Source organism: Penicillium samsonianum (assembly GCF_028829775.1).
Source record: "Penicillium samsonianum strain IBT 33392 chromosome Unknown utg000003l_segment0_segment0, whole genome shotgun sequence".
Classification (NCBI taxonomy): domain Eukaryota; kingdom Fungi; phylum Ascomycota; class Eurotiomycetes; order Eurotiales; family Aspergillaceae; genus Penicillium; species Penicillium samsonianum.
This window is the reverse complement of record NW_026643261.1, coordinates 4,566,845-4,592,076: the sequence shown is the minus strand read 5'-3', so window position 1 is coordinate 4,592,076 and position 25,232 is coordinate 4,566,845. Positions and strand designations below refer to the sequence as shown.

The following is a 25,232-nucleotide window of genomic DNA, read 5'->3' as shown; positions in this document are numbered from 1 at the left end:
CAAAGTTATGGTGTGCGACTATGTTGTATGTCAGAGCTCAATTGCCTGATATGTAGTTTGGTCTAACAGTGATCCATCTTTTGTGCCACGAATCCTTCCACTAATCCTGCCGCTTCCATTGCGCCAAGGCGAACACACCTTCTGTATCTCCTACAGAAGAACAACTTGTTCTCTGGGCATTCCGAAAACCCTGCAGGCATGTCCGATTGTGGGCCTTTATTGAGTATCCAGTGGACCGTGTCGCAGTTCCTTCACCCCTCTGTCCTGCATCACCAACTCCACCCTACCAGGGTGGTAACGCCGTGCGTCGACCGAAAACGATGAGTGCCTGGATCCATCAAGATGATCGTCAGGGCCGGTCATTTATCACGGTCGATGTCGCCGTCTGGCCATCACGATGAATTTCGACATCAGTCTTTTTGGAAACAATTCCCTCGACGCTGGGTTAAGATGATTTCCTTCCTCGCCTTAGTATGTTTCTTCTCCGTCGGTCTTGGTCTGAGTATCAAAAGAGACCGGAACTTTGAACATGGCCAGAAGCTACAAGATCTCGGGAATGACCAGGCTATAAGCCGCTTTCCTCCTCCCCGTCAGACACAGCAACATACACATGATCCTACTATTCTCCGTGTGGGTGATGAATATTATCTTTATCATGTCGGCGAACACATCTTCATTCACACTGCGCCGAGTATGGCCGGCCCGTGGAAGCATGTCGGCAGTGTGCTGGATGCCAATAGTGTGATCCCGAAGGGTGATCGTGCCGTGCCCTGGGCCCCGACCGTTATCGCCGTCGACGGCACATACTATTGCTATTATAGTGTGAGCAAGGCCGGTTGCCGTGATAGCGCTGTTGGCGTGGCCACCTCCAACTCTCCGGGTCCAGGCAACTGGTTTGATCACGGTGCTGTCATTGAGACTGGCACGGGCAGTGGATCGGACATATATCCTTACACCAAGTCCAATGCCATTGACCCCAGCACATTGGTCACTCCCGATGGAAATGCTTATTTGACTTATGGAAGCTACTGGAATGGAATTTTCCAAATTCCGCTGAGCAAGGACCTCCTCTCTCCAGCCAGGACTACCGAACCTGATGAGCGTCAGCTGGCGTGGGAGCCGGAATCCCTGGGCCCGCCGAATCGCATGGCCAATAACATCTGTGGTGATCCGAGCGGTCCCCATCCCGTTGAGGGTGCTTTCATCTCCTACAATGATGGATGGTACTATCTCTGGTATAGTCATGGTTTCTGCTGTAATCTGAAGAAAGACAACCTGCCGCCCGCTGGTCAAGAGTAAGTCTTCATGATCCAGTGACTTGTTGCTTTATATTCACGTACTTCAGATATTCCATCCGCGTTGGACGCTCTCAAAGTCCCCGTGGGCCATTCACAGACAAGACCGGCAAGGATCTCGTCACAGGTGGCGGCGAACTTGTCTACGGCTCGAACGGAGAGACCTATGCCCCAGGCGGGCAAGCTGTGATCCGTGATGGCGATACCGATGTGCTCTACTACCACTACTGTGCGTTTACCCCTAATCGAAATACCATGTCTGAACTCCATACTGACCTCATCACAGTGAACACAACAGTTGGCATTGCATTCCAGGTAAGCTCACACTTGATTATTGGCAAGCTTGTGGGCCACAATTGTCGTGGTTCATGCACCCATGTCGATCCTCCTTTGCTACCCCTTGCACCATACACACGAACGTCATCAAGATCTGATCTAACACATGCATCCACAGGACGCCTTCCTTGGATTCAATCCTCTCAAATATGTTGACGGATGGCCTATCGCTCAGGCCTGATCTCACATTCGCACGCCCTTCATTTCTCGATCTATCCTAGACTTTCCATTTCTACACCACTATAGACCTCCGATAATATCGCCTAAACTCCGCCGCATTTTGCATCCGCGTTCAACCCATCCCTTTTCCTTCAAGAATGGATCTCGAATTCTGCATATTTCTGCGTTCTTGCTTCCCAAAATACTTGAAGGGGTCCCATCGTCATCTCTTTCACTCCCATAGACTTGTTTTCGTCCGCCTCTCGCGACTCCATTGCTTATACACATTACCCATTCTGTTCAAATTTCCTCGTCTGCATTTCGTGGCGTACAGGTCCTGGGATATCCAACTCTTTGCTCTCGGTATATTTGAACGTTTGTGATTGTGAATTGTGACTTACCTTGCCAATACATATGTTTCTGCGAAAGTGAATATAAACTCACTGGATTCGGTCATATAAAAATTGAAGCAAGCCTGCGCGAATGTTGCAAGTATCAACCCAAGACTATATAGTCTAATGAGGCGCTAGGTGTCGTTAAACGTACTGCATGACTCATTGTATATTCCTCTCCAATGCTGGAAATGGATGCAAATCAAAAGAACGAAACTGAATTGACATGTGTCGTTCTAATCTAAGACCAAAAGTACATGGATAAAAGCAACTATCATATAATCCAGTCAATGCTCATCAACCGACACATCCTGATTTATTGATTTGATTGATTCCATTCTTCTCAGTGTGTTCCCTTCCGCCTCCATATCTTGTTGCAGAAGATCCCCTGAGAGTTCCGGCGCCTCTTCCATGGCCTCCATCGATGATTTAACAACTCTCCTAAACGTGAACGGAGTCTTTCCCGACTTCCGGGCTCTTGTTGCTGACCGTCCTCCAAGGATGCCGCTGCATCATCTGCATCCCCCGCAGTCTCTAGCTGCGGCTGTTTAGAACTCTCGGGAACCTCTGACGCCTCCGACTGCTGTTCCCCCTGGCTGTGGAATAAGTCCGATGCCCTATCCACTGCATCCAGTTGACCTTGTTCAATATTCTTAGAGATATCAGGCAAGGCCGGCTGAGGCTCAGCATGATCGCTCAGCGGATGCAACGTCCCTATTTGCGCCTCTGGCTGGGCTTTCTCGGCACTTTGACACACATCCGACATCTACGGTTCATGGCTGACAAGCAGCTCGGATGTGCCTGCTGGCACCCCCGGCTGCTGTTCTCCCTGGCTGCGAAGTATCTCTGGTGCCCCGTTCACTACCGTCAGCTTCTCTTGTCCAAGATTCATGGAGATATCAGGCGAGGCCGGCTGGTGCTCATGATGATCGCTCAGCAGATCCAACGCCCCATTTTGCACATCTGACTGGGATTTCTCAGCGCTTTGACAAACTTCCAACACCGACTAGTGACAAGCGATCAGACGGTCGAAAGGTGGGACCAACACATTCGAGCACCAAAAAATGATGCGTCCCATTCGGACCATGGAGTAGAAAGGTGTCAGTCATGCAACTTAACAATGTAGTGCAGGAACAGCTTATCTCCCGACTTTTCCTTCAAATATTGCGGGTTTCGAATTTCCCTCGGCTCCTTGATGTGCGCGGCCAATATTTTCAAAGCGACCCATCGATCGTGACGCACCTCCTCATGTCTTATGCTTGAGGATCTTAGTTGCTTTGCATATTTCGAGGAGATGAAGAGGAGTACCATACCTACTTATTGAATTCGATTTCATTGGTATAGCCATGGGTATATACTTACAATGCTCATTTCTGCCTTGCCTATTTTAAAGATCAAAATGCATAAAAGTGTGTAATTCTCCAATAAGAAATAGATTGTTCAGGGTAAAACACAGGTGATAAAAAGTTCATCGACTACACATATATCATGTGTGGATGAACGCAAATCCATAATACCTGGAAAGCTCCCCCATCTCCAATCCACGCGAAAGAAATTTGACTTCACCATTTCTGTGTCTCTTTCCAGCCGGAAGCCTGGCTGCGCTTGTCCCATCCTGTATCCGAGCGTTCGCGCGAGCGACTTCGACTCTGACGTCTCTTCTGATTCTCCTCCAATTCAATTTGCCAGCGCTCCTTTTTCTTCTTTTTGTCTCGGTGCACATTGCCATCTTGGCTCCAGGTTGGACTGCCACCACCACGGCGTTCTTCTGCATGTCCCCAGGAGTTGGACCTGGACCTTTTGCGGCTGTTGTTGTCCCATTCCCCATAGTCCTTATGGTCATTTTGTCCCCAGTCACGGTTGGGGCTTGATCGGCCTCTTGACTTTCGCTCCGGGGATGCGTGGTGGTTACGCTTGCTTTTCTTGTGGTAACTCTTCGTATCGTCATCTCCCCATCCATCGTGGCCACTATAATGGTCTTCGCTGGGATGGTTGCTCCGTGAAGGGCTGTTTTGTCGTGTGCCACTGTCATTCTGTCCCCAGTTACGGTTGGGGCTTGATCGGCCTCTTGACTTTCGCTCCGGGGACATATGGTGGTTACGTTTGCTTTTCTTGTGGTAGCCTTTCGTATCATCATCGCCCCGTCCCTCGTTGCGGCTATGATGGTCTTCATTGGAATGATTGCTCCGTGAATGGCTGTTTCGCTGTGCACCATCGTCACTCTGACCCCAACCTCCGCGGGAATCCGCTTCGTTTCGTGACGCTCGATCTGGGGATGCAGGGCGGCTGTTACCCCATTGAGGGCTCTTTTCCCGTGGGCTATTGTGATTGTTTCGTGAGCCTCGTCGTGGGGAACCAGGTCCACTATTTCTCTCCCCTCCTTCGTCAATGTTGAAAGTGTTGCCCCAGTCGACGTTGTTATCGTTCTGCTCAGTGTTGTGTTGATTGTCCCGTGAGGTATCATCATTTCCCCAGCCACATCCGCCACCATGATTGCTGGTTTGGTCATTTTGTCCTTCTGTGTTTCCCCAGTGATGATATTGCTCGTCTTGGCCTCCCTGGGAATTTGGGGAATGGGAATTGGGGGACCTCTGGTGATTCTGGCCTTGGTTCTTGTTTTTCTGTTTGCGCTGGTTTTGTCGATTTTGCTTGCTCCGTTGCTCATTCTGACTTCGTTGCTGTTCTCTTTCCTGTTGCTGTCTTTGTTTGTTTTGTAGCGCTCGTTGTTTCCTTTGCTGCCGTTTGGATAATGGGTTCGGCTGCTGGTTCGCCGGCTGGGGAGGACTACGCGTGCTCGTCCGGCTTGGTCCTTGGAAATGTTGGTCAGATTTCGGGTTACCGGTATATATTGGCTGCCGGGGGTGAACATACTGTGGCGTACGCAGGGCATTGGAGAATCCTCGGGCCTTTGGTCGAACCCACCCGCGAGGGGTAAAGTAGGGTCCAAATACGGGGTTTTGGGGTCCATTTGCAGGCTCATAGTTGGCCTGGGCACGATCTCGGTTTCTTCTGTTGAAGATTTGGCCTTCTTGGTGCATTTGGGCCACGTGTGATCGATACCAAACGTAGAACAACCACGCGAAGGCCGGGGTGACCAACGCTATCGCCAGGAGAACCGCCACCAGAATATTGTCCTTCATGGTGTATACCAGTAGTGAAAGAGTGGCTCGAAGTGATGGGTTTGAAGTGCGTGCAGCTGGAATGAATGTTGGGAGTGAAGAGTGTCAAGAGTGTGAGGATTGATTGAAGGGCTTAAATAGGATATCGATATCAAGTGAAGGTGACGAGAGACACGAAAGAGGAAAGAGCTGACAAGTAGAAGAGAGAAAATGGGGAAGGAGCAGACTGGCAAACGTGGCAAACGAGATATTGTTCAATATTCTATCTAATGTATATGCAGTTTATCTCTTTTCACTTTCAATTCACATTACAGCTCACATTTCCAATGCAGCCTGGATTCTTGACAACCAATCCCCATGGACTGATGACGATTTGCCTGCGCCTAAGAGGGATTCAAGCGATGCCCGGAAGGCATTTGGCTGCACTCGCAGACTCTCCGGTGCCGGGAAGACCTGTGAGCCTAGAGCAGATGAAATGATAATAACGCGGAGACCTAGGGTGAAGATCTCAGGCTTCGAGACCCAACCAAGAAGTCCATCTGCCTCTTTCTCAGAGCCAACCAGAGAACAGAGATATGTTAATCCGTCAAAGGCCCAAGCAGAAGTTTCATCCAACGAGAGCTTATTGTACGCCGAGTGAGTCAACCGCAACAGAGCTCGTGACCAAACCTCAACCTCACGCACATCATCGATAAACAGATTTTGTTTCTCCTCCACGAAGAGAACGGTACTCTCTTGGCGATGCTCTGCGATCTGGTCTGACACAGCAACTAAGTGACTGCGTTCGTCAGATCCACTGACCCTTGGCTCTTGGCTAGTCAAATATCGAAGAACCCGTTGCCCGAGGAGTGCGGAATCTGAATAGTTATCGATAATAAAGTCGGCAAGCAGGGCGCCTGCATTGAGAGGCGCCAGGGTCACATCGGCGTCAGGTGAAACGGACGAGTGTGACAAAACCCAAGAGGCAGCTGATGCAGCCACATCACGAATTTCGTCGTCGTCGTCATTGAGCATGTCATACAAGACCAGATAGACGTCCAGCAGCACCGCATCCACGTGTGGCTGGGAACCAGGGGATCTGAGAGCCCGTGAAAAGCTGCCAACAGATACGGCTGCAGCAAAACGGGTTGTGAATTCCTAGAAAACGAGAAATATTAGATCAGTGACTCGATTATGGAAAAAATGACACCCATAAAACTAACCGTCTCCTCGCTCAAGGCAGAGCGAAGCTTGATAGTCCAGCTGTGGACATCGCCTTCAAATGAGGACGATGGTGTCTGATCAACAGATGACCGAATGGCCAGTAGACAGCCTCGAAGTCTGAGCTCAGCGTCTGTTGCCTCTCGGTTCCAGGCTGTGATATCTGTTCCAGGGCGGAAGCCATTTGCAATAGCATCCCATGGCAGACCGATGCTTGGCACAGAGTCGAACTGTGATGATATTAAGTTTTCCAAAATAGAAGCCAAATTGGATGCGGCCATTGTTTTCACATCAGGTCGACTATTTCCCAAAATCACGGACGAATACAAATCAGCCAATGGCTGTCTATACCTCTCGTCTTCGCCAACTGACTCGTGGAGCTGCTCCAAAATCCAACGAGCGACATCTGCATCGAATTGTGATACGCCAATGAAGAATGCTGGGAGCTGTTCCCACTGCTGAGAAGTAAGCATTTTCAATGTTGTGCACCAGGCAAGCGCTCTTCTAAGGAGGGCAGATGCTCGGCTAGTACTTGAGAGGTTCCATCCCGCCTGAGAAGCGTCAAAAACAAATCTCAAAATCCCATCAAGGTCGTGAACCTCGAACATCTCGTTGATAAAAGAAATAACTTGGTCTATGGATCGGTTAGCTCATATTTCTTTGCTCAGATGAACGGATGATGTCCACGTACCTTCGCTCTGTGCTTGGATCGCCCGCTCCATCGTGCCATTAAGAATTTCAACAAGCTCGCTTGCTACTGTCGGCGATTTCCCAAGACGGAACAGGACCTCTAATACAGTGCGCAACGTCGTGAAAAGTACATCAAGGTTTGCTGCCAAATGGTTAATTTGAGTATTATTAGGGGTTGTTTAGTGCACTCACATCTCCAAAAATCATCCGTGGCGAGGGAGTATCGACGAAGGGCATATCGTACACACAAAGCAACACCATGGACATAATTCTCGGTGATTTTTGAGGGCGCCGTAATAAGAGTGCGTAAATCTTCCGGGATATGTTGTCGAGTGAGCAACGACGCATACACACGAGCTGCATGCTCTCTAACACCCCAAACAGGGCTGCTGAGGTGCTGAAGAACCAATCCGCGTAGCATTTCATCAGTAGGATCATCCAAGCTGGGGACTTTGTCACCAACGAGTTCCAGCGCAGGGAACACGCGCTCGGTAATAATCTCAGTACCCTCCGCTGCTTCACCTTGCGTCGTTGTGAGAAGGCCAGAGAGCAGTTCAAGCAGACCAGGATACTTGGGGAATGTTATCCGAGATCCTGGCTCTGAGCCCGAGTTTCCTCCAAAGCCAGGCCCAGCACCAGGAATGACCCGACACATTTTTGTGAGTAGGGCACGGAAGAGCATCAGTCCTGAATTGCGAAGGGCCCAGATTGGCGACCCTAGGCGTTCGGCGGACAGCGTCAGGGCCTTCATAATGAATGGCTCGGTATGGAAGCCAAGCTTTGCGTTGGTGAAGATATCTTTCAGGCAATTCATTGCATGAACCTGGGGCAGTTCCAAGTACTGTCTCTCTTTGTCGTACTCCACGGGAAGGGATGAGATCTCGTGGAGTTCATTAATGGCCGCGTTGAAGAATGGAGTTCCGGGATCAGAGCCAACAATTCCTGTCACCAATGCAGGCAAGCCAGCGGACCGACGGGTGAGTTGAGATGCCGAGCCAAAGATGGTCGACTTAGCTTCCTGGTACCAGTTCCTAGGAAGTTCTCGGATTGACGGATCCTTCGAGGAGCTGCATCGTTGACAGCATGTTGCAAATGTCTGTGAGACGTTGGAAAATGCACCTCGATGGCGGAGCTCAGCCAGCTGTGTGAAGCTAACGCCTCCAATGTTTGCAAAATCCGCCAAATTGAGTCCGTCAGTGCCGCTTGGTCCGTAACTGGTGTTTACCATAGTGGCATGGAGCAAAAGGCTACTCCAGTCAGAGACTATGCATAGTCAACAAAGGGGTTGAGCTTACCTTGCTTCGCGAAGAGATCTCCAAGAATAAGAAAGAGCGTCCTTGGGTCCCACGTTCAGATCCTCGGTGGGCTCGTCCGAGTGACCTTCGGGTGAGTCGATACACAGCAAAGGCTTTGCCTCAATCCAGATCTTATCGCAAATTGCAACAATACGGTCATGGACAGACCGCCAAGCAGCAGATCCCGACCCGTCAGATATCAGGGAGTGGAAGCTTGGCATAAGGACAATATACCTGGAACTTCAATCAGCATATTATCTCATGTATGGGCCAAGACAACATACCTAAGACCGGACGTATATCCATGAAGTGGCGCCTCACGCATAGCGGAGTGGAAAAGGGTCTTTGAATCTAGGAGACGTTCCTCAAGCTTTTTCAAAATTGTGTCGACTACTGATGCCTTAGTTGTCCACCAATCAGAAACCGGTTGACCGGAGTTGGCTGGCAGGGCTGCGCAAAAGACGATGTGGTATAGACGAGCAACAGTATCAGCGTGATCAGCTCTGCTCGTGTTACTTGCCAGGCTTTCCGCTCGGGTAATTGCATCTGTCAACCGCATGCCTACAGCCGACTGGTCGTCTGTCTTGTTGTGCAAACCGTTGAGCAGAATCTCTCGAGGGCACAAACTCAAGATTGAAAGCGCTGTTTGTCGAACTTCCTCAAATGGATCTAGCAGGAGATCAACCAACAACCGGAGTAGGTGGGCGTCAAACACTTCGACATGGACTTTCCAAATATTTTCCATCTCTGATTTTTGAAGCTTGACTTCTATCCGTGGATCAAGACCGGAGTCCAGCAGGAGCTTCAGTGCTTTGAGAGCCGTAATATGGCGCGAATATGAGGCCGCCAGACGCAAATCATTACCCAACAACTTGAGGTATGCCTTTAAGAACTCTGTGGTTTCAGTTTCATTTCTGACCTGACCTTGAGCTGGCTTGTTGGCATTTTTCTCTGTCTCTAAAACAACATCTTCATCTTTGACAATGCCGCCCCTTAGACGAACAAAGAATTTGCGTGTCAGACTCAGAATTTCTCCTCGAGTATATGCGTCGGATTCAGCATGCATCGAGGGTAATCCTCGAAGAATAGCATTCGTGGCCGTCACCGTAAATGGTTTTACTGTGGAAAATGCCGTGATGAGCAGCGAGAGAGCCGCTATACGGATATTAGCCTCGCGGTGCAGGAGAAAGTTGCCGATCACGTCGCTCTTCATGACCAACACATTTTTGTCGAGTTTCATTTTGCCAACGTTAAAAATATCTGCGCGTATTAGCAAATTTCCAATAAAGCCAGGTTGACAACGCTACTTACAATCTTCGTGAACCAAGTTGATTTTCTTGCCGATCTGGAGAGCAGCGAAAAGAACCATATACTCTGCCTCAGGCGCATCGGTCATATCACCTCTGATAAGGCTCTTGACAGGGAGAGTGTCAAGGAAAACCTTAAATCCATTGTGATCAATGGTGAACAGAGGCTGTAGGAGCCTATTGGACAGGTCTTCCAACGTTTCTATGTTTTGTAAGACTATGCGTCTCACTGGCATTACCCACATCGCTGACAGCTTTTCCGGTGAGGTTTCAGGCTTCATCTTCTGGATCAAAATTGCCAAAACGTTGCCAGCTGGTAGAGCCATGGTTCTGTTGTTGGTTTGGATTAAGAGCCCAAGAACAAATATCCTTGCTGCTAGTTCATCGGACAGGCTGCCAGATGCAGTGTCAAAAGCGGGGCCTGATTCCCCTTGGGAAAGAGTTTCATGATCATTGGCGAAGAGAGTTGCCCATTTATCTGTGTTCTTCAACAACCACTGGCGAGTCAATGTGATAAACTCGCTGGGTAACAGGGCATCCTTTCTGATGAATGTTTCCAAAAACACCAGGCACCCCTTCAGTCTTGATTGGGGCTCCCCAAGCACTATACTAGGGATTATGGCATCAATGATTGCAGTTTGAAGGGCTGCTCTTGTCGTTCCTTGGTGGCTTTTGGCTAGGATAGCAGTGACTGAGGCGAGCAGTTTCTTAACAGGCTTTGGCTTAGCGTCTTCATATCGAGTCAAACAAATATCAAATATTGAAAGCCACGCTTCTTGTGAGAAAATCAACCGTTGAGTCGTATCACATTGTGACTTCGTAGCAGCATCAATAAAAGCAGAGGCGGCATTGCATGCCTCTGCAGAATGAGGTGGCGAGATGGATGCTGTCGATAGCGTCTGAACCAACGACTGCCATACCCGGTTCACCTTTCTTTTGACAATATTAGAACAAATTGGTTCTTGTGAATTCGAAAATATACTTCACTTACTCAGTCTCTTGGCATGTCAGTGTGAATTTCACCAATGGACCTTTGGCGATATCTCGGAGGGTTTTCTCCGAGTACAATTGCACTTTCTGCGCAAGGTCTTCCATTTCGGTTGATACCACGTTAAACCTGACGTGGATCAACAGTCAGAGCCCCAATTATACAAGCCTCGGTATCTTGGATAACAGTTTGCGCGAAAGGTCTCCCCAACGTTTAATTTTTATGCTCCCCGCGATGCCTCAGGCCGCAAAGTGATAAAAGTGGGATTCCGTATCGGGTAAAGCGCATATTCATCGGCCAAACTCTTCTCCGCTGGATCGCCGGAAGTCACGGGACCGAAGTTTTTGCTGTTCCGATGCCAGTGGAGCTGCGAACACAGGGTCATCACTTCTTCTCCAGTCATCCGCCCCTACCTTTCAAGGTTCTCCTTAGGTTCTTGTAATTTTATCTTCTATCCTCTTATATTTCCATAACTCTTTTCACAATGTCCATTTGGGACTCCCTCAGCGGCCGCAAGCAAACCGGGCCCGATGCCTTCGACCCGTCAACCGCGCAAGACGCCACATCCTTCCTCTCCGAGGTCGCTATTCCCGATCCCTCTCGCCTCCACCCCCTGGCTGGTCTGAACCAGGATGCCCTCGACTACCTCTCCCTCGATGACTCCGCCCTTGACGAACTCCCCGGCTCCCGATCAGTGTTGCCATCCCGTGGATGGTCAGACGACCTTTGTTATGGTGCCGGCACTACCTATCTCGTTGCACTCGCTACTGGAGGCGCATGGGGACTTGTAGAAGGATTGAAGAAGACACCATCCACGGCAGCACCAAAAATTCGTCTTAATGGTGTACTCAACTCGGTTACCCGTCGCGGTCCGTTCCTCGGAAACTCGGCTGGTGTTGTGGCTATGGTTTACAACGGATTCAACTCGGGCCTCGGATATGTGCGAGGCAAGCACGATGCGTCTAACAGCATCGTTGCCGGCGCATTGAGCGGCATGGTCTTCAAGAGTACGCGTGGAATTAAGCCAATGATGATCTCTGGCGGCATTGTGGCTTCCATTGCCGGTGCCTGGGCTGTATGTATATTGCTGTGATGTGCTGTGTGACTTTTGCTAACTATACCTCTACAGGTGACTCGAAAGGCCTTCTTCTAGATTGCTAGCATGGCCAGTTTTATCCTACTCCGCTTCTCGGTTATCCGACGCTCCATACCCTCCACGCCACCCTTAAACGACATTGGCGGTTGACGATTAGCCGCCTTGCTTTGTCTTTCCACCTGCGATGTATTACAACTATTTTTTTATTCCCCCTGCGGGTCTCTTCACTCCGGCGCTTCAAGCTTCATGTTTCGCATTTATGCGTGGGTTGGGAATGGGATGTGCAACTGGGTTTGTACTTTGTATTTCTTCTGTGTACATAGAAAAGTCTCTTGCATACCTGCGATTCATTGGCTATGGCGCTTGCAAGTGTCTGTCAGTTACGTATTTTAATGCTGCTAGTGACTTCCAATAGACAATTTCTCACACATCCTGACCCAGTCTAATAAGTGAATTTCATATTCCTACTGACATTTTAGTTGCGAGATGAAACAATATTCGGTGGGCTTGGGAATTCGTACCAATGCCACAAAAGAGCAGTGAGGGTTATCCTCGGGCTAACGGCCGTGGACAGCTTCTTCCTGTATTTATCTAACCCCATCATATCTCTTCTGGCTCTCAATTTTCAAAATTCATGGCGTCATATGATCTATAGCTAATCTCAAAGGAATATACTTGCCACATAGTATGCCGTCAAAATGTTATACCAACAGCTGGCTTGGATGAAAATGGCACTATTCCAGCCAGATACTACGCATAGGCTGCAAAACAAAAAGCAAATGAATAGAGAAGATACAATGAATTCTTCTATGCATTCGATCTCTTCACCAAAACAGCGGAACTTGGTAGTTCTTCCAATGCTCTGCAGTATCAGCCTCGATGAACTTTTCAATACCATGGACAACACCGTCCTCACTTCACCTCCCACTCACCACTTTCGACATCCTCTACCTAGTTCAACAACGCCTTGTCACCCGCAGAATCTATCAAAATTGTATACTTCAAATAGCCCATTAGGCACCCCCGAATATAGCCTGAAGGATAGTGGCTTCATGGAATACCATTGTTGCTTCGTGCATTCCTATTATCACCGATTTCAAACGGCGACAACACTCTACTCCCGGTCCCTAAGTCCTCGACTCGCTAGCTACCGATGTATAAACGAACGGAGATGTCCTGCCGGTTCCCATCCAGAGACTACAGCCAGGTCCAGGGCGAGGGCAAGCTATTCGCTCCATCCGCTCGAAATACGAGGACTAGGATGGTGTCTAGATCATCTTCATCGCTGCTGTGCACTTGGAAGACAGACAAATCATCGCAGAGCCCCGGGGCGCTATAGGGGAAATCCATGCGTCGAGCAAGAAGTGCTAACAGGAAAGATTGAAAGAACAAGTTCATTGATATAAAAGACTTCGCAGTCAAGAGGCTTCGATATTATTTTCAACCATAGCAACATCCTTTGGGATCAAGCTTTTTAATTAATTAAAGTTAGTAAAAAGGTAATAAATCCAAGAAAGGTTAGCTCACTGAGGAATATATAGCATTTGCGCTAGGTGTAGTAAATATGTACCAAGCTTTGATGTAAATCATTCCCTTCCCCTATAGATACGCCCAAATGTAGGCGCATTTACTGGCAGTAGAACACCAGGCCTTTTTTTGGTACATTTCCAATAATCTTTGCCGGCAAATTTCCAGGCTCGTGTGGTGACTGTTAGGGACCGGCATTGCCGACGTGCGGGCAAATGGGGAATAATTTTGGTCTCCCGCGCCAGAGCTTTCACCCTTCTCCAGATCCTTGGCAATGCCAGATATATCGTCAAATAATGCAAAAGTCCCAAAACCACGCACCAAGACTTTCACTGGATGTTGGACTTGTCGAGACCGTCGAGTGAAGTGCGACGAGGAACACCCTCACTGTCGGCGGTGCCAGCGGAGTGGTCGGGTGTGCATGGGGTATGGTTTGCGCCTAGGATGGTCTCAAATCCCCGGAAGCCGCTCTCATCGGCGCCAATTGCGGTCCCCAGTACTAGATGCGGGCCATGGGTTGTCATCTGCCGCCGTGACGACACTGTTGGTTGAGTTGGATGGATGTTCAGGGGATGGCTGCGCCCAACAACGAGGACCATTCTCAGTGTTCTCCGTTTTGTCAAGCCCTGAGACGCAAGAAGCAGGCTGTATTGGTCCATTGGGAAATGACTCGTCATCGCAAAATGCGGAAGATACACTGCATATCTCGTCGGACTTGATTAACTCATCAGTTGGCGAAGATAGCGACTTGGCCTCACAGAGACCAACGTGGGATGGATTATCATCTGCTATCGCACCAGCCACATCTGAATTTCCCGAGGAATCATGCACGGCATTAACAAAGCCTAACCATCGGGTTGATGACATCTCTACCAACGCAATCGCTCATGTCCTTAATCACAAAAGACCCAAAAATAGGCTGTCAGACCAGAGCGACTACAACAGACCAATATCAAATATTCACAGCAATGGGACTGAGATTTCCATTTGGGATTCCATGAGTCCATTGATTCTTCCAAGGCCAGAGATAGAGCTAGTCCATCACTGGGTTGTTTTTCTCAGCGGAAACATGCTCCTAATCGACACCCCGGACAATCCCTGCCGGAATGTGTTCCTGCCTCTGGCTCTGAAAGGCCTCGATGCCTCCCCAACAGAGTCGAACATCCATCTCTCAATCTTCCACGCCATTTGTGCCTCCTCCGCCTTCAGTCTTTCTCACCTCCGCCACGATTCGCGGTACCACTCCATCGCCGTCCACCATGATCAGCTGGCTCTGCGTCATTTGCGAGGAAGCCTGGAGCGGGCTCGCTGCCTAGATGAGCCCACATTAGCTGCTGTTCTCACTTGCATCGCGGCTGAAGCTATGTCTGGTCGCCGCAGCCGATGGAGAGCACACGTTTCTGGATGCCTTGGTCTCCTGGAGAACGAGGTCCATGGCGATTGGATCCGAAGTCCGACTGCTGCTAGATTACTTCAAAGTTACTTGTCACTTTCATCACTATGCAGTCTTCCTGTACCTGAACGGCTAATGTCGCTCCTCAATGGCCCCTCCGATTTACATCACTACCTAGAACGATCGCATGGAGTCACAACACCGCTGGTCCAATGCCTCGCTCAAATTACCACACTGGTTGAGTCCCGGACACAGCTGTCCATCGAAGAACTAGACCGGCTCGAACTACAACTCTACCTGAACTTTCCATCCCTATCCAACCCAGATGCCCCAGGTTCGATCATCGTCCAACACGCTCTGAACTCATTCTACTACGCGACGATTGTATACTTCCGCCGCAGTATGCGTGGCGCATCATTGTGTGACGTACAGGATTTGATCGAGAAAGCAATTCACGAGCTTGAATCTGTCGATGCGCTCACGCGTGACAAGGGCGGCTGTTCTTACAACTGGGCAAGTTTTGTAATTGCGGCTGACTGCGAGAGGCCTGATCTGCAAGATCGCATGTTGGCATTCTTTGACCGGAAAAGTCGACATGGGATCCACAGTATCAATATATTATGTGAAATCGTTCAAGCTCTGTGGAACCGGCGGGCAGCGGCTGGACCGCTCGTCGATATACAGTGGCAGGATATTGCAAGGGAAGCTGATTTTGACTTCATGCTTGTTTGAATACGGATAGAAACATACAGAAACCAACATGCTATGGTTTATTACACTAGGATATCAGCTTTTCTTCAGGTATAAACCATCACCCATGCTCCACATATATTGATGGGGTGTCACACCCGTCTATAAATACTCGGGGCCCACAGAACAAGAGGCCAAGCCATGTGGAGCCCAAAGTGGGTACTCGGAACAGGTACTGTGTGTACCTATGAACTTCGACGCTTCAAATCTCTACAAATAGAAATCAACAGAAAGTGTATTTGCATTAAAATTCGCAAACTTACAACCGTTAAAACTGTTAATCCGTCATAAAACATATCCTCATCTTCACAGAATAGCCAGTGCATTAGGAGGACTCGCGACAGCACCAGGAAAATTCAGCGGAGACGAAGTAAGCAAGAAAGAATACTGCCTACTATCCCTACAAGCATGAGCCAGCGCTTTCAAATCCCAAAGCTCACCAAGCGGAATACCCAACAAACTAAGACACCACTGATGCAACACAAGCTCATGGGTAGGCTGCTCAACACCATCGATGATAGGCGGCATAGCCTCAACAGCCATGTTGTCACTAGCAACAGCAGCAAAATGTCGATCCCAAAGCCACCGCGCCATTTCCTTACTCCCCTCCAGCCCACACATTTTGCCGCTGCTCATCGCAATACCCTGCTCGGCGCCAGTCATTTGATCCAGCGTCTCAGTTACGCCGAATCGGATGAGGAGGATATCTCCTGTTCGGAAGGTTAACCCCTGCCAGACAGCCACTGCTTCTAACTCGGTGGTCCCGATGCGGAAACCGGAGAATTGGTCGTAGCTTATCCCGTGGTTCTGCGCGTAACTTTTGAAGTCGATTAGTACGCCTCGGCCTGTCGCACAGCCGCGTTGGTGCCAGTCTGGTTTTCTCCGTTAGCCTTTTTCAGTACTGGGTTTGAGTTTTGGTGGAATTTTCTTACGGTCTAGTGTTGGAAGACATTGGGCAGATTTGAGGGTTTGAAATGCATCGATTGTTGGTTTTGCTCCGTTATAGGCGAGGCCGGTTGGGAGGTGCATGAAGTGAGCTAGGTTGAGGGTCATTTTGAATTCCAAGGGCTAGAATTCTTGGACGTACCGAAACTATCCCATTGACTACTGGCTTGGGTATTGAACTCGATCTGGAATTAATTAGCTCTGGTGACAGACAGAACGACCAGGCAGCACAATACCTCATCGTCAAACCCATAGTGGCTGCCAGATGCTGGGTCTTCCAACTTCATGACATTATGGCAGAGGCTTTTTTGAAAGAACCCTGGGATTTTGATGCTTCCGATGGGCCAACTAGTGGTATTAGGGATCATGTTCTGGAGATAGTGAAGGGCATTTCACTTTAGAGAAATAGACACGCCTTGGCGAACCTCTGCGACAGCATCCTTCACAACTTCTGGGGTGAGTAGATTCAGGGTGCCCAGGGCATCATTCTTGTCGTCTTTGTCGAAGATACCCCATGCACAGCCTTGCGGCATCCCCTTGACAGGAGGAAGGTCATCGAAGTTCGGAAGAAATGCCATAGTGTATAAGATAATGATGAGGTCTGATTCAGCTAATTTGTAGAGGACAGAGGCCCCGAATCGGGAAAGTATGCGGATATGGACTGTCAACTTCCTGTGCCTGGGTGGTTTTTTGTTGGAAAGAGATGAAAACAATATCTTGATTGTTTTGATTATATCCGTCGAATCGAGGTGGCTTTGGGTTTTGCTTTTAATTTCGCTCAGCGTCCCACACGAGGGATTAAATGCAACACTTGCCTCAGTAGTGCTACCTATCTCTTCATTTTATCGTGTTTCTAAAATGCGAACTCAAGATTACAAAAGAGGCTGCTCCTGTCCGACCACAGGTAGCGCAGGTTCCAAAGCCAGCCTTACACGATGTTGCAACCAGGCGCGCCCGGTTGGAGGCGACGAGGATCAAGAATGTTAACCTGCGAGAGGATTTGGACCGCCAGATTCGCCATGTCTCTGCACTAGATGGATACAACCTGGTCGTGAGCCACGTTTTCAAGGAAGCTCCGCCTCGTAAGGATGGAGAGCCAGCCATTGTCTATATCCATGTAGGATATTTTCTGGGTGAATCGAAATGTGCAGGCCCTCATGGGGCATTTGAAAAAATTTCGAAGTGGTTTTTAGCCTCATTACGAGTCTATATTCCTCCAAAGTATCTTCGTTAGAACAAGCTAAAAGCAATCAATTTGTATTCGGCTGATACGCAAACTGTGGTGTATGTTCACCTGTCTATTAAATTGATTAGCACGGTGTCTCTGTCATTCGCCGGGATGGAATCCATCCCAAGAACAAGTTTGGCGATAATCCACGGCATCGTGGGAAAAATAATGTTGCTGCCACTACTGGAGCGGCCAGAGGATTCAGGTCTACCCCAGTATCCCTCCTGGAGCAGGATGCGGCTAGTGTAGTGCTGGGAGCCCTGCGCGAGGACGACCTGGAACCAGCTTGTGCGAGAACAGGCGCACAATCGACATTCTGTGAGATTTTCCTCGATATGTGGGGTAGAATAGCCACCTGCAGCCATCCAACTCGGAGAAGCATGATGTGCGCAAATGAATAATGAGTTCTCAAATAACCCCCTGGCAAATGAGAAGGACACCCCAAAGGCCAACAACGAACACTCCTGTGCCCTTGGTAATGATTATTGATATCATTTTTTTCGGTCTGAAGCTCAGGGTTCACTATATAAAGCCCCACCGCGGTCGGATCCTGGCTGTCGGGTCCGCAGGTACGTACGTGCCGATCCCTTCCCAGCCATCTTATTCAGCCAGCAAATGGGTATGGTCCTGGGGTGCACGATACGGCGCTGATCGACCGAACCTTGAAAGTCTCCGTATCTTGGTTGCTCTTTATCCGGTAGTTGACCATGGCCACGATGGTGGAAAGGGTGCAGGGGCCTCCAATCCCAAGACCCTGAAAAACCCCCCCGCCAACCTTGGAACTCGCCGTACAATCCCTCCAATTAATTGAGCGAATGTACATAGTGCCCCTTGCAATTAGACGCCTCTCCCACAGCAGCCGCAAAGATGGCCCAAGTGACATTATGCGGCTGAGTTATGTTATCCGGAGAATGGGTTATAACGGGATGGATCGGGGCCACGCGTCTCAACTATCAGGAATGGAGAATGAATTGGCATATCGTTTCGTATTTGCTGACTCAAAATTTGATGACAACCTTAAAAGTGTACTCCGTACATCGTACGGATGCCGAAGCGAGTGTCGTCATGCGGTAGGCATGCCAAGGCGGAGGATCACATAGCGCTTCCAACGATTTTGGGTTCGGGGGCAAGCCACCGTCGAAGGCTAAAATTAGGTATAGCAGTGGCGCACAGGACGCGTTTGGCCCCTACATGACTGCAGCTAAAGCGATTCCGGGCCTAGCCGCCAAACTATCCGAGGGCCGGGAGCAAGGGTTGAACATCGAGGTATGTAGGAAATAGAATGAAGTGTACAGCGTACTATGTAGAGAGCGTAGAAATGATCTTCGGTTGGACGAGATACTATCTACGAGGTATAATCTATACCTAAGCCTTGAGGCCCCCACAGAAAAGTGCAGATGATAGGCATACCACCTTCCCTTTTGGGAACTACACTCGGAGCAAACATCTTCGGGGATCACAGTATTAACATGGTATTAAAAGATATATACCAAGATCAGATCAAATTTATTCACTTTAAAGTATATAAATAGGCATGAATATAACGTAATATAAACCCCGATCTTCTATTCCGTCCAATATCTCTATATTACCATATTAAATTGCAGTATAAACTCAAGTAAACACTGCGGGGAACACATGGGGACCTAACCAAATTAGGATCGTCAGCTGACTAGTGTCCCCGATTAATCCCAGGTGATTTCTTGTTTTATTTTTTTCTTTTCTTCTTTTCGCTGCATCAGCCATGGCGCTTTTCCTTCCTTTTTATTTGTATTAACTCGTTCATTTCCCCCTTTCCTTCTCCCCCTCCTTTATAATATTATCTCACATGCGGTCTGAACTTCCGCTATACCTACGGAAGTAGAGAGCTGACCCTTAACGGGTCTTCTCACGCTAAGGCCATTTAGGCCTGGAGGCTTAGTTGGGGGTTCCAAGACTCTTATCTTTGGCCGTTTTATATCCTGTGACTCCCATTCCCCCCCACACCCCGGTAGAATTTAACGCTCCCGGCCTTCCGTTTGCGGCCGAGTCATCCTCCCTCCAACACCTTTTCGGGTTCCAAATAATACACGAGTCAGGTCTATCGACCATGTCAACAATGTTTCAAGATGCAAGCGACAATGAACATACAAAGAAAGAAGAGGTTCACGGCCCTCTTTCGGTAGACGATCTCACACCTTCCATACTTAATCCCGAGTCGCCACTGCCGTCTCTTCAGATTCGCACCGATCTACCCAGTATTCGACCATCCAGTTCGCGAGACTCCGATCCTTATGCTTCGACCAGTTTGTCCGGAAGTTATCCACACCGTACCCCGAGTCTTCGTGCCCTCATCGCTCCACCTATATATAGTGCGGGTTCCTTGTCCCCGGCGTCCATCATGTCCTCGCCTCAATTGAACGCGATGGGTGACATAACTCCATTGCCGTCGCCAATTGGAGGAGCTTCGCCGTGGCGGAGACCTGATGTGCCGTCGTTATCTCGTTCTTCGTCGATGGCCTCGCGCAACGGTTCCAGCCTTCGCCTCAGCGATTCATCACAGATGCTCGGGCCACCCGTCATGTCCCGTTCGCGCGCCAAACCGTACACCGGCATTGATGGCCATGGGGAAGAGTCATTCATGAACAATCGGAATCGTCGCGACTCGTCCTCAAAGCATTCTCATTCTCGGAACCGCAGTCTGAGTGACTATGCACCGCCCGGCCGGGTCTCTGTTCCTCCCCGTCCGATTGCAGTACCAGGGAGTACCGGGCTTGGCATTACCTCGTCGTCGAGCATAGATTCGAAGTCTAATGGACTTCATCGCGAGCAATATCTCGCTGTCCATCGAGGTATCGCATTGCCGACCGTTCGTCCTCCCAGCCCGCCTCGCAGCAGTGGCAGTGGATATAGTGACAATGAACCCGTCATCCGTCACCCTACCCCTCTATCCACGCCCCAGGAGGTATATTCTGTCCGGTCGGTCCGCACAGAGCAGGCCCGTATTTACCAGAAAGTCCGGGCATTGGGCCAGGGCACGTTCAGTCAGGTCAGTCTGGCAGCACGTGTCGAACCTATCCCCGAGATGCCTTTATCGCCGGATGGTGATGGAGCTGGCGCATTCCATGGGTTTGTCAACAACCAAAAGCTGGTCGCTGTCAAAATCATCGAACATGGTCCTGCTGGAGGCGCGGATGAGGGCCGACTGGAGGTGTCACTCAAGCGTGAAGTAGAAATCTTGAAGTCGGTCAACCATCCGTCCCTTGTCCAACTGAAAGCGTTCGGCAGCGATGAAAAGCGTGCTTTGTTGGTTTTGGACTATTGTCCTGGCGGAGATTTGTTCGAGTTTGCCACGTCAGGAGCTCCTCGTATGTCCGCGGGGTTGATCCGACGTATTTTTGCCGAATTGGTTGATGCTGTGCGTTATCTGCATGCTCATTACATCGTTCACCGGGACATCAAGTTAGAAAGTGAGTCAGCGTTGTTTGCCAAAACACTGCAGACCTTGTACTGACCTTGTTTCTAGATGTTCTGCTTACCATGCCCGCTCATGTTATGGATGACGTCCAAGACTGGCGTACCTATGACCGCGCCGTGGTCACCCTCAGCGATCTCGGCCTGTCAAGACGTATCCCTGAACCGCCCGAGAGCCCACTCTTGCAGACCCGATGTGGCAGCGAGGACTACGCAGCCCCCGAGATTCTGATGGGTCAGGCTTACGACGGCCGCTCCACCGACGCTTGGGCACTCGGTGTTCTACTCTATGCTATCATGGAGAATCGGTTGCCCTTCGATGTTCTACCTGGCACTCGCGGAGATCCTGCCAAACTTCGTGCCCGGACTCCGCATCGTATCGCACGTTGTGAATGGGCTTGGTATAGATATGCCGACGAGGACGAGGAATGGGACCCCGAGAAGGGCAAAGGACTTGAAGGGGCCCGTGACTGTGTGGAAGGTCTCCTCAAGCGCAACACGAAACGCAAGACCCTCGATGAGATTGCTGCTATGGATTGGGTGCGTGATGCTATCGATGTGCCTGGCGGTCTGAAACGAGGCGACAAAGAAGTGCCATAGAGCCGGTCTCCCATGTGCCTCGTCGTCCCGTATATTGCTGTTCTTTTTCTTCTCTTTTTCTTCTTCTCTTTTTTTTCTGATATTCCTTCATTCTCCTCCTTTTCTTGACACACATACCTTTTCTCCTGTGTCTTTTTTATTCATTTTCATTATTCACGAGGCACGATGACTGAATGGGTCATTATGTGGATTGAATGTTATGTTCTTATGGCTAGACCGGTTTTTTATACCCTTTTTTACATACAACTACCTCCAGGAGGTAAGACACGGAAATACAAGACTCATTTTCAATATGCTCCCTGCCTTCATCTCCCATATCACCCTCCAAATACGGGCCTTCCTGCTACAGAGATCTCAACTGGCGATGGTCACGGTGTCATGAGCGAATTAGTCAACGACTATCATCTTGATCTCCGCATCCATACCACCCAGGGAGGGCTGGAAAGATCGCCACTTCCTCCAATAATGACTTCTACTGGCATGGGTATCAAAGCTGTGTGACTTACTATCTGGAATGTCCCCGTTGCTTGGTAGGTCCTTACTCCTAAGCCAACATCGGTACGTGTGATGAATGCATGTGACTATCGCAATCGGAGGGACTCACGTATAATACCCGGGCGATTCAATTATGAACAAGCCGGACGGAGCTGTGGTCTACGACTCGGCTATTAACCAAGGGACCTCACTACTAAGTCATTAACAGGTCCGCAATTTGAGGCCCACCATATGGACTCGACATGCCCTCGAGAGTATAGCCTCGAACAAAACTACCAACCATGCGGCCCAAGCCGATGTCCTTTCTCAGTTTCAGCGTAGATGGTTGTATAGTTCTGAATTTCATTGGTCTGTCATTGTTTTTGTCTCATCTTTTTCAATTTTTAAACTTTTTATACTTCATATGGGGTTGCCGATGTTTAGTCTCAGTATTATTCGACACGTCCAAATCTCATGACGTCAAGAAACCAACAAAATTATGCTCAGCTGAAACACAATCTCTGTTTCACATGCGACCAATGGCATTTGTTGTGGAGGCGCCCTGGATGGGGCTGTGCTCGTACTTGGAGTGGTTCTTAAGCGTGTTTGGCGTGAAGAACCTGCATAACTCCTGCATCGTTGCCTTTTTATTTTTGCCTTGCATGAACGTACGATGTACAAGGACTGGGACTCTTGAAATTTTAACTATGGGATGTAATATTGAATCCAAGGACTCCACGCTTCCACACACACTGAGTTGGGATATACACCATGGCCTTTGGCCATTCGAGTCGCTCAAAGAGATCGTCATCTCCAAAACCCCCGCCAAAACCACCACGTCCGAATCAGCGCGAAAGCGCAATAGGGGTACCACAAAAATATGTCCATCCTCCATATGCGTCGCCAGCGGGGGCGTATTCAGTCAACACATTTCATACGCCTACAGTCCCATATAATCCAAATATGACAATGTCTACGGTCCATCTACAACCTCAGCAAGCACCACAGCCACTCCATCATTTCCCAGGAACTGCTCTAAGCAGTCCGCCATGGAACTCTCAACCACCGAAATCTTCAAAATGGACGTCATGTACGAATCTGAACCAATCAATGACCAACTTAGTATCGCATACAGTCGAAAAAACCAATGCCACGATTCTTGATCTTGAGAATTTAGTCTACCAGAGTTTGGGCGGTGGTGCAAATGTCAAGGAGGCTACATCGCGGTTATTGGATCAAGTCATTACCTCGATCGATCTGGGGTCGTTTTGTGGGAGAGAAAATGAACTGAGTAAGTGGTATAGTTCCAATCGTATTATCGAAATGATACTTATTAGAGACAATAGTTGCTGCGTGTACAATTCCTTTCCAGTCAGACGAGAAGAAAGATCGCCGATCACAGCGAAAAGGGAAGAAGCCAACAGGGTCTGTGGATTACTTCTCCAAGGTGTATCTGTATGCCAATTCGCGGTTACCACCTCATTTAACACCATTGAAATTGTAAGACCCCCTACCCTCTAGTACTATTTACCCCAACTTGCTGATCTCGCATTCAGCTATCCTCCAACATATCCCCTCCTCCAACTCGCAGCCAAGTACTCGCGCCGGGTCTACGACAAACCCTCAGGCCATGAACGGCATTCATACGTGAATTCAGACTGGCTACAAGGTACCAAAGCCATGGTGGTCAAGTCGCTACCAATCGACGACATGAACACGATCGTCTTCGCCATACGTGGTACACAGAGTTTCCTGGACTGGGCCGTGAACGTTCGGGCAGCACCAACCTCTCCCACTGGCTTTCTAGACGACCCATCCAACTACTGTCACTCAGGATTCTTATCCGTGGCCCGAAAAATGGTTGCCCCCGTCGCAGGCCGACTACGTAATCTACTTGAAGAAAATCCCACACGCATGTCCTATTCGCTAGTCTTCACTGGCCACTCCGCAGGCGGCGCCGTCGCCAGCTTGCTATATCTACATCTCTTATCCGAGTCGCCAGTCGTGCAATCAGAACTTACTCATCTCCGCAGCTGCTTTAAGCACATTCACTGCGTTACATTTGGTGCTCCGCCCCTATCTCTTCGTCCGTTGCAGCTCTCCCCTACTGCACAGAGATCAAAGTCCATGTTCTTCGCTTTTATCAACGAGGGTGATCCAGTGTCTCGTGCCGACAAGAGCTACTTTCTCTCGTTGCTAGATCTGTATGTTTCACCCGCTCCGGGGTCACTACTAGCCTTGTACGGCAGAAAGAAGAAATCAGCTCCTATCTATTGGAGAATCCCTTCATCTGATCTGTCACTTGCTGGTCGGCTTGTTCTTCTTCGTCCCCGGGACCAATTGAGCGGCCGCCCTGTGATTGTAGCGCCACCTGTCCCCGGTGGCCCTCCTGCACTGCCACCGCGGGAAAAGGTGGATGCATGTGGGATTACAGACCCTGAGCTCCGAGGCGTGGTCTTTGGTGACCCCGTTATGCATTTTATGGACTTGTATTCCCGTCGCATCGATGCCTTGGCTAGTGGTGCCTTGAGCAAACGATCATGATGTATCACAATATGTATCACGGCTTAAAGTACGGAGGTTTTGTGCCCATTAGCAAGTTGTTGAAATACCCAATACCCATTTACTGTTTTGATATTCGCGCCAGATTTGCTCACTGGCTATTGTTGGTTATACTAGTATTGATTTGGCCCTTCGATAAAATCCCGCACCTTAGTTTATGGAATACTCCTGTCATCTGACTCCTAGGGTATCATTGGCAATTACTCCCTTTTGAGACAATGTTCTGTGTATGCCTTTGTCGACCTGGTGTCTGTAGTAATAGAGGCCAGCTCAAAGGCGACACATTAAAGAAACAAAGAATTATTAAAACATCAAAGTCTTCAAAGATCAATGAATATTTTGTATTCTCCAGTTCAGATTTTTGCTTCCACAAATATATAACCATCCATTTAGTTCCTATACAAAGATCCGTAAGATCGCAAG

General features: G+C 49.2%; 10 protein-coding genes across 10 annotated transcripts; 7 read left to right on the top strand and 3 right to left on the bottom strand.

The window, feature by feature from the left end:
• Nucleotides 1-342: 342 nt before the first annotated feature.
• N7471_005363 (putative endo-arabinanase) lies at nucleotides 343-1,812 on the top strand (the record flags this gene model as incomplete). Its single annotated transcript, XM_057278082.1, has 4 exons — nucleotides 343-1,295; nucleotides 1,346-1,524; nucleotides 1,582-1,610; nucleotides 1,750-1,812. 4 exons carry the CDS (start codon nucleotides 343-345, stop codon nucleotides 1,810-1,812), a joined length of 1,224 nt encoding a protein of 407 aa, XP_057137692.1.
• A 1,058-nt stretch (nucleotides 1,813-2,870) lies between these two features.
• N7471_005362 (uncharacterized protein) lies at nucleotides 2,871-3,149 on the top strand (the record flags this gene model as incomplete). Its single annotated transcript, XM_057278081.1, has 1 exon — nucleotides 2,871-3,149. The coding sequence occupies one exon, from the start codon at nucleotides 2,871-2,873 to the stop codon at nucleotides 3,147-3,149; it is 279 nt and encodes a 92-aa protein (XP_057137691.1).
• Nucleotides 3,150-3,744: 595 nt separating this feature from the next.
• Nucleotides 3,745-5,322, bottom strand: N7471_005361 (uncharacterized protein; the record flags this gene model as incomplete). Its single annotated transcript, XM_057278080.1, has 1 exon — nucleotides 3,745-5,322. The coding sequence occupies one exon, from the start codon at nucleotides 5,320-5,322 to the stop codon at nucleotides 3,745-3,747; it is 1,578 nt and encodes a 525-aa protein (XP_057137690.1).
• A 294-nt stretch (nucleotides 5,323-5,616) lies between these two features.
• Nucleotides 5,617-10,888, bottom strand: N7471_005360 (Armadillo-like helical; the record flags this gene model as incomplete). The annotated part of the gene is made up of 8 exons (XM_057278079.1): nucleotides 5,617-6,438; nucleotides 6,504-7,135; nucleotides 7,193-7,333; nucleotides 7,384-8,438; nucleotides 8,487-8,720; nucleotides 8,771-9,746; nucleotides 9,798-10,726; nucleotides 10,785-10,888. 8 exons carry the CDS (start codon nucleotides 10,886-10,888, stop codon nucleotides 5,617-5,619), a joined length of 4,893 nt encoding a protein of 1,630 aa, XP_057137689.1.
• Nucleotides 10,889-11,181: 293 nt separating this feature from the next.
• N7471_005359 (protein transporter TIM23) lies at nucleotides 11,182-12,314 on the top strand. The gene is made up of 2 exons (XM_057278078.1): nucleotides 11,182-11,856; nucleotides 11,911-12,314. The coding sequence occupies exons 1-2, from the start codon at nucleotides 11,266-11,268 to the stop codon at nucleotides 11,932-11,934; spliced, it is 615 nt and encodes a 204-aa protein (XP_057137688.1). The 5' UTR covers nucleotides 11,182-11,265; the 3' UTR covers nucleotides 11,935-12,314.
• A 1,364-nt stretch (nucleotides 12,315-13,678) lies between these two features.
• On the top strand, nucleotides 13,679-15,529 carry N7471_005358 (Zn(II)2Cys6 transcription factor; the record flags this gene model as incomplete). The annotated part of the gene is made up of 1 exon (XM_057278077.1): nucleotides 13,679-15,529. The coding sequence occupies one exon, from the start codon at nucleotides 13,679-13,681 to the stop codon at nucleotides 15,527-15,529; it is 1,851 nt and encodes a 616-aa protein (XP_057137687.1).
• A 324-nt stretch (nucleotides 15,530-15,853) lies between these two features.
• On the bottom strand, nucleotides 15,854-17,070 carry N7471_005357 (cyclase; the record flags this gene model as incomplete). The annotated part of the gene is made up of 5 exons (XM_057278076.1): nucleotides 15,854-16,419; nucleotides 16,480-16,584; nucleotides 16,635-16,677; nucleotides 16,729-16,863; nucleotides 16,918-17,070. 5 exons carry the CDS (start codon nucleotides 17,068-17,070, stop codon nucleotides 15,854-15,856), a joined length of 1,002 nt encoding a protein of 333 aa, XP_057137686.1.
• A 1,128-nt stretch (nucleotides 17,071-18,198) lies between these two features.
• N7471_005356 (uncharacterized protein) lies at nucleotides 18,199-18,531 on the top strand (the record flags this gene model as incomplete). The annotated part of the gene is made up of 2 exons (XM_057278075.1): nucleotides 18,199-18,289; nucleotides 18,329-18,531. 2 exons carry the CDS (start codon nucleotides 18,199-18,201, stop codon nucleotides 18,529-18,531), a joined length of 294 nt encoding a protein of 97 aa, XP_057137685.1.
• Nucleotides 18,532-19,809: 1,278 nt separating this feature from the next.
• On the top strand, nucleotides 19,810-21,773 carry N7471_005355 (putative protein kinase; the record flags this gene model as incomplete). The annotated part of the gene is made up of 2 exons (XM_057278074.1): nucleotides 19,810-21,169; nucleotides 21,226-21,773. The coding sequence occupies 2 exons, from the start codon at nucleotides 19,810-19,812 to the stop codon at nucleotides 21,771-21,773; spliced, it is 1,908 nt and encodes a 635-aa protein (XP_057137684.1).
• Nucleotides 21,774-23,357: 1,584 nt separating this feature from the next.
• N7471_005354 (lipase family protein) lies at nucleotides 23,358-24,791 on the top strand (the record flags this gene model as incomplete). The annotated part of the gene is made up of 3 exons (XM_057278073.1): nucleotides 23,358-23,538; nucleotides 23,594-23,747; nucleotides 23,804-24,791. 3 exons carry the CDS (start codon nucleotides 23,358-23,360, stop codon nucleotides 24,789-24,791), a joined length of 1,323 nt encoding a protein of 440 aa, XP_057137683.1.
• Nucleotides 24,792-25,232: the final 441 nt, after the last annotated feature.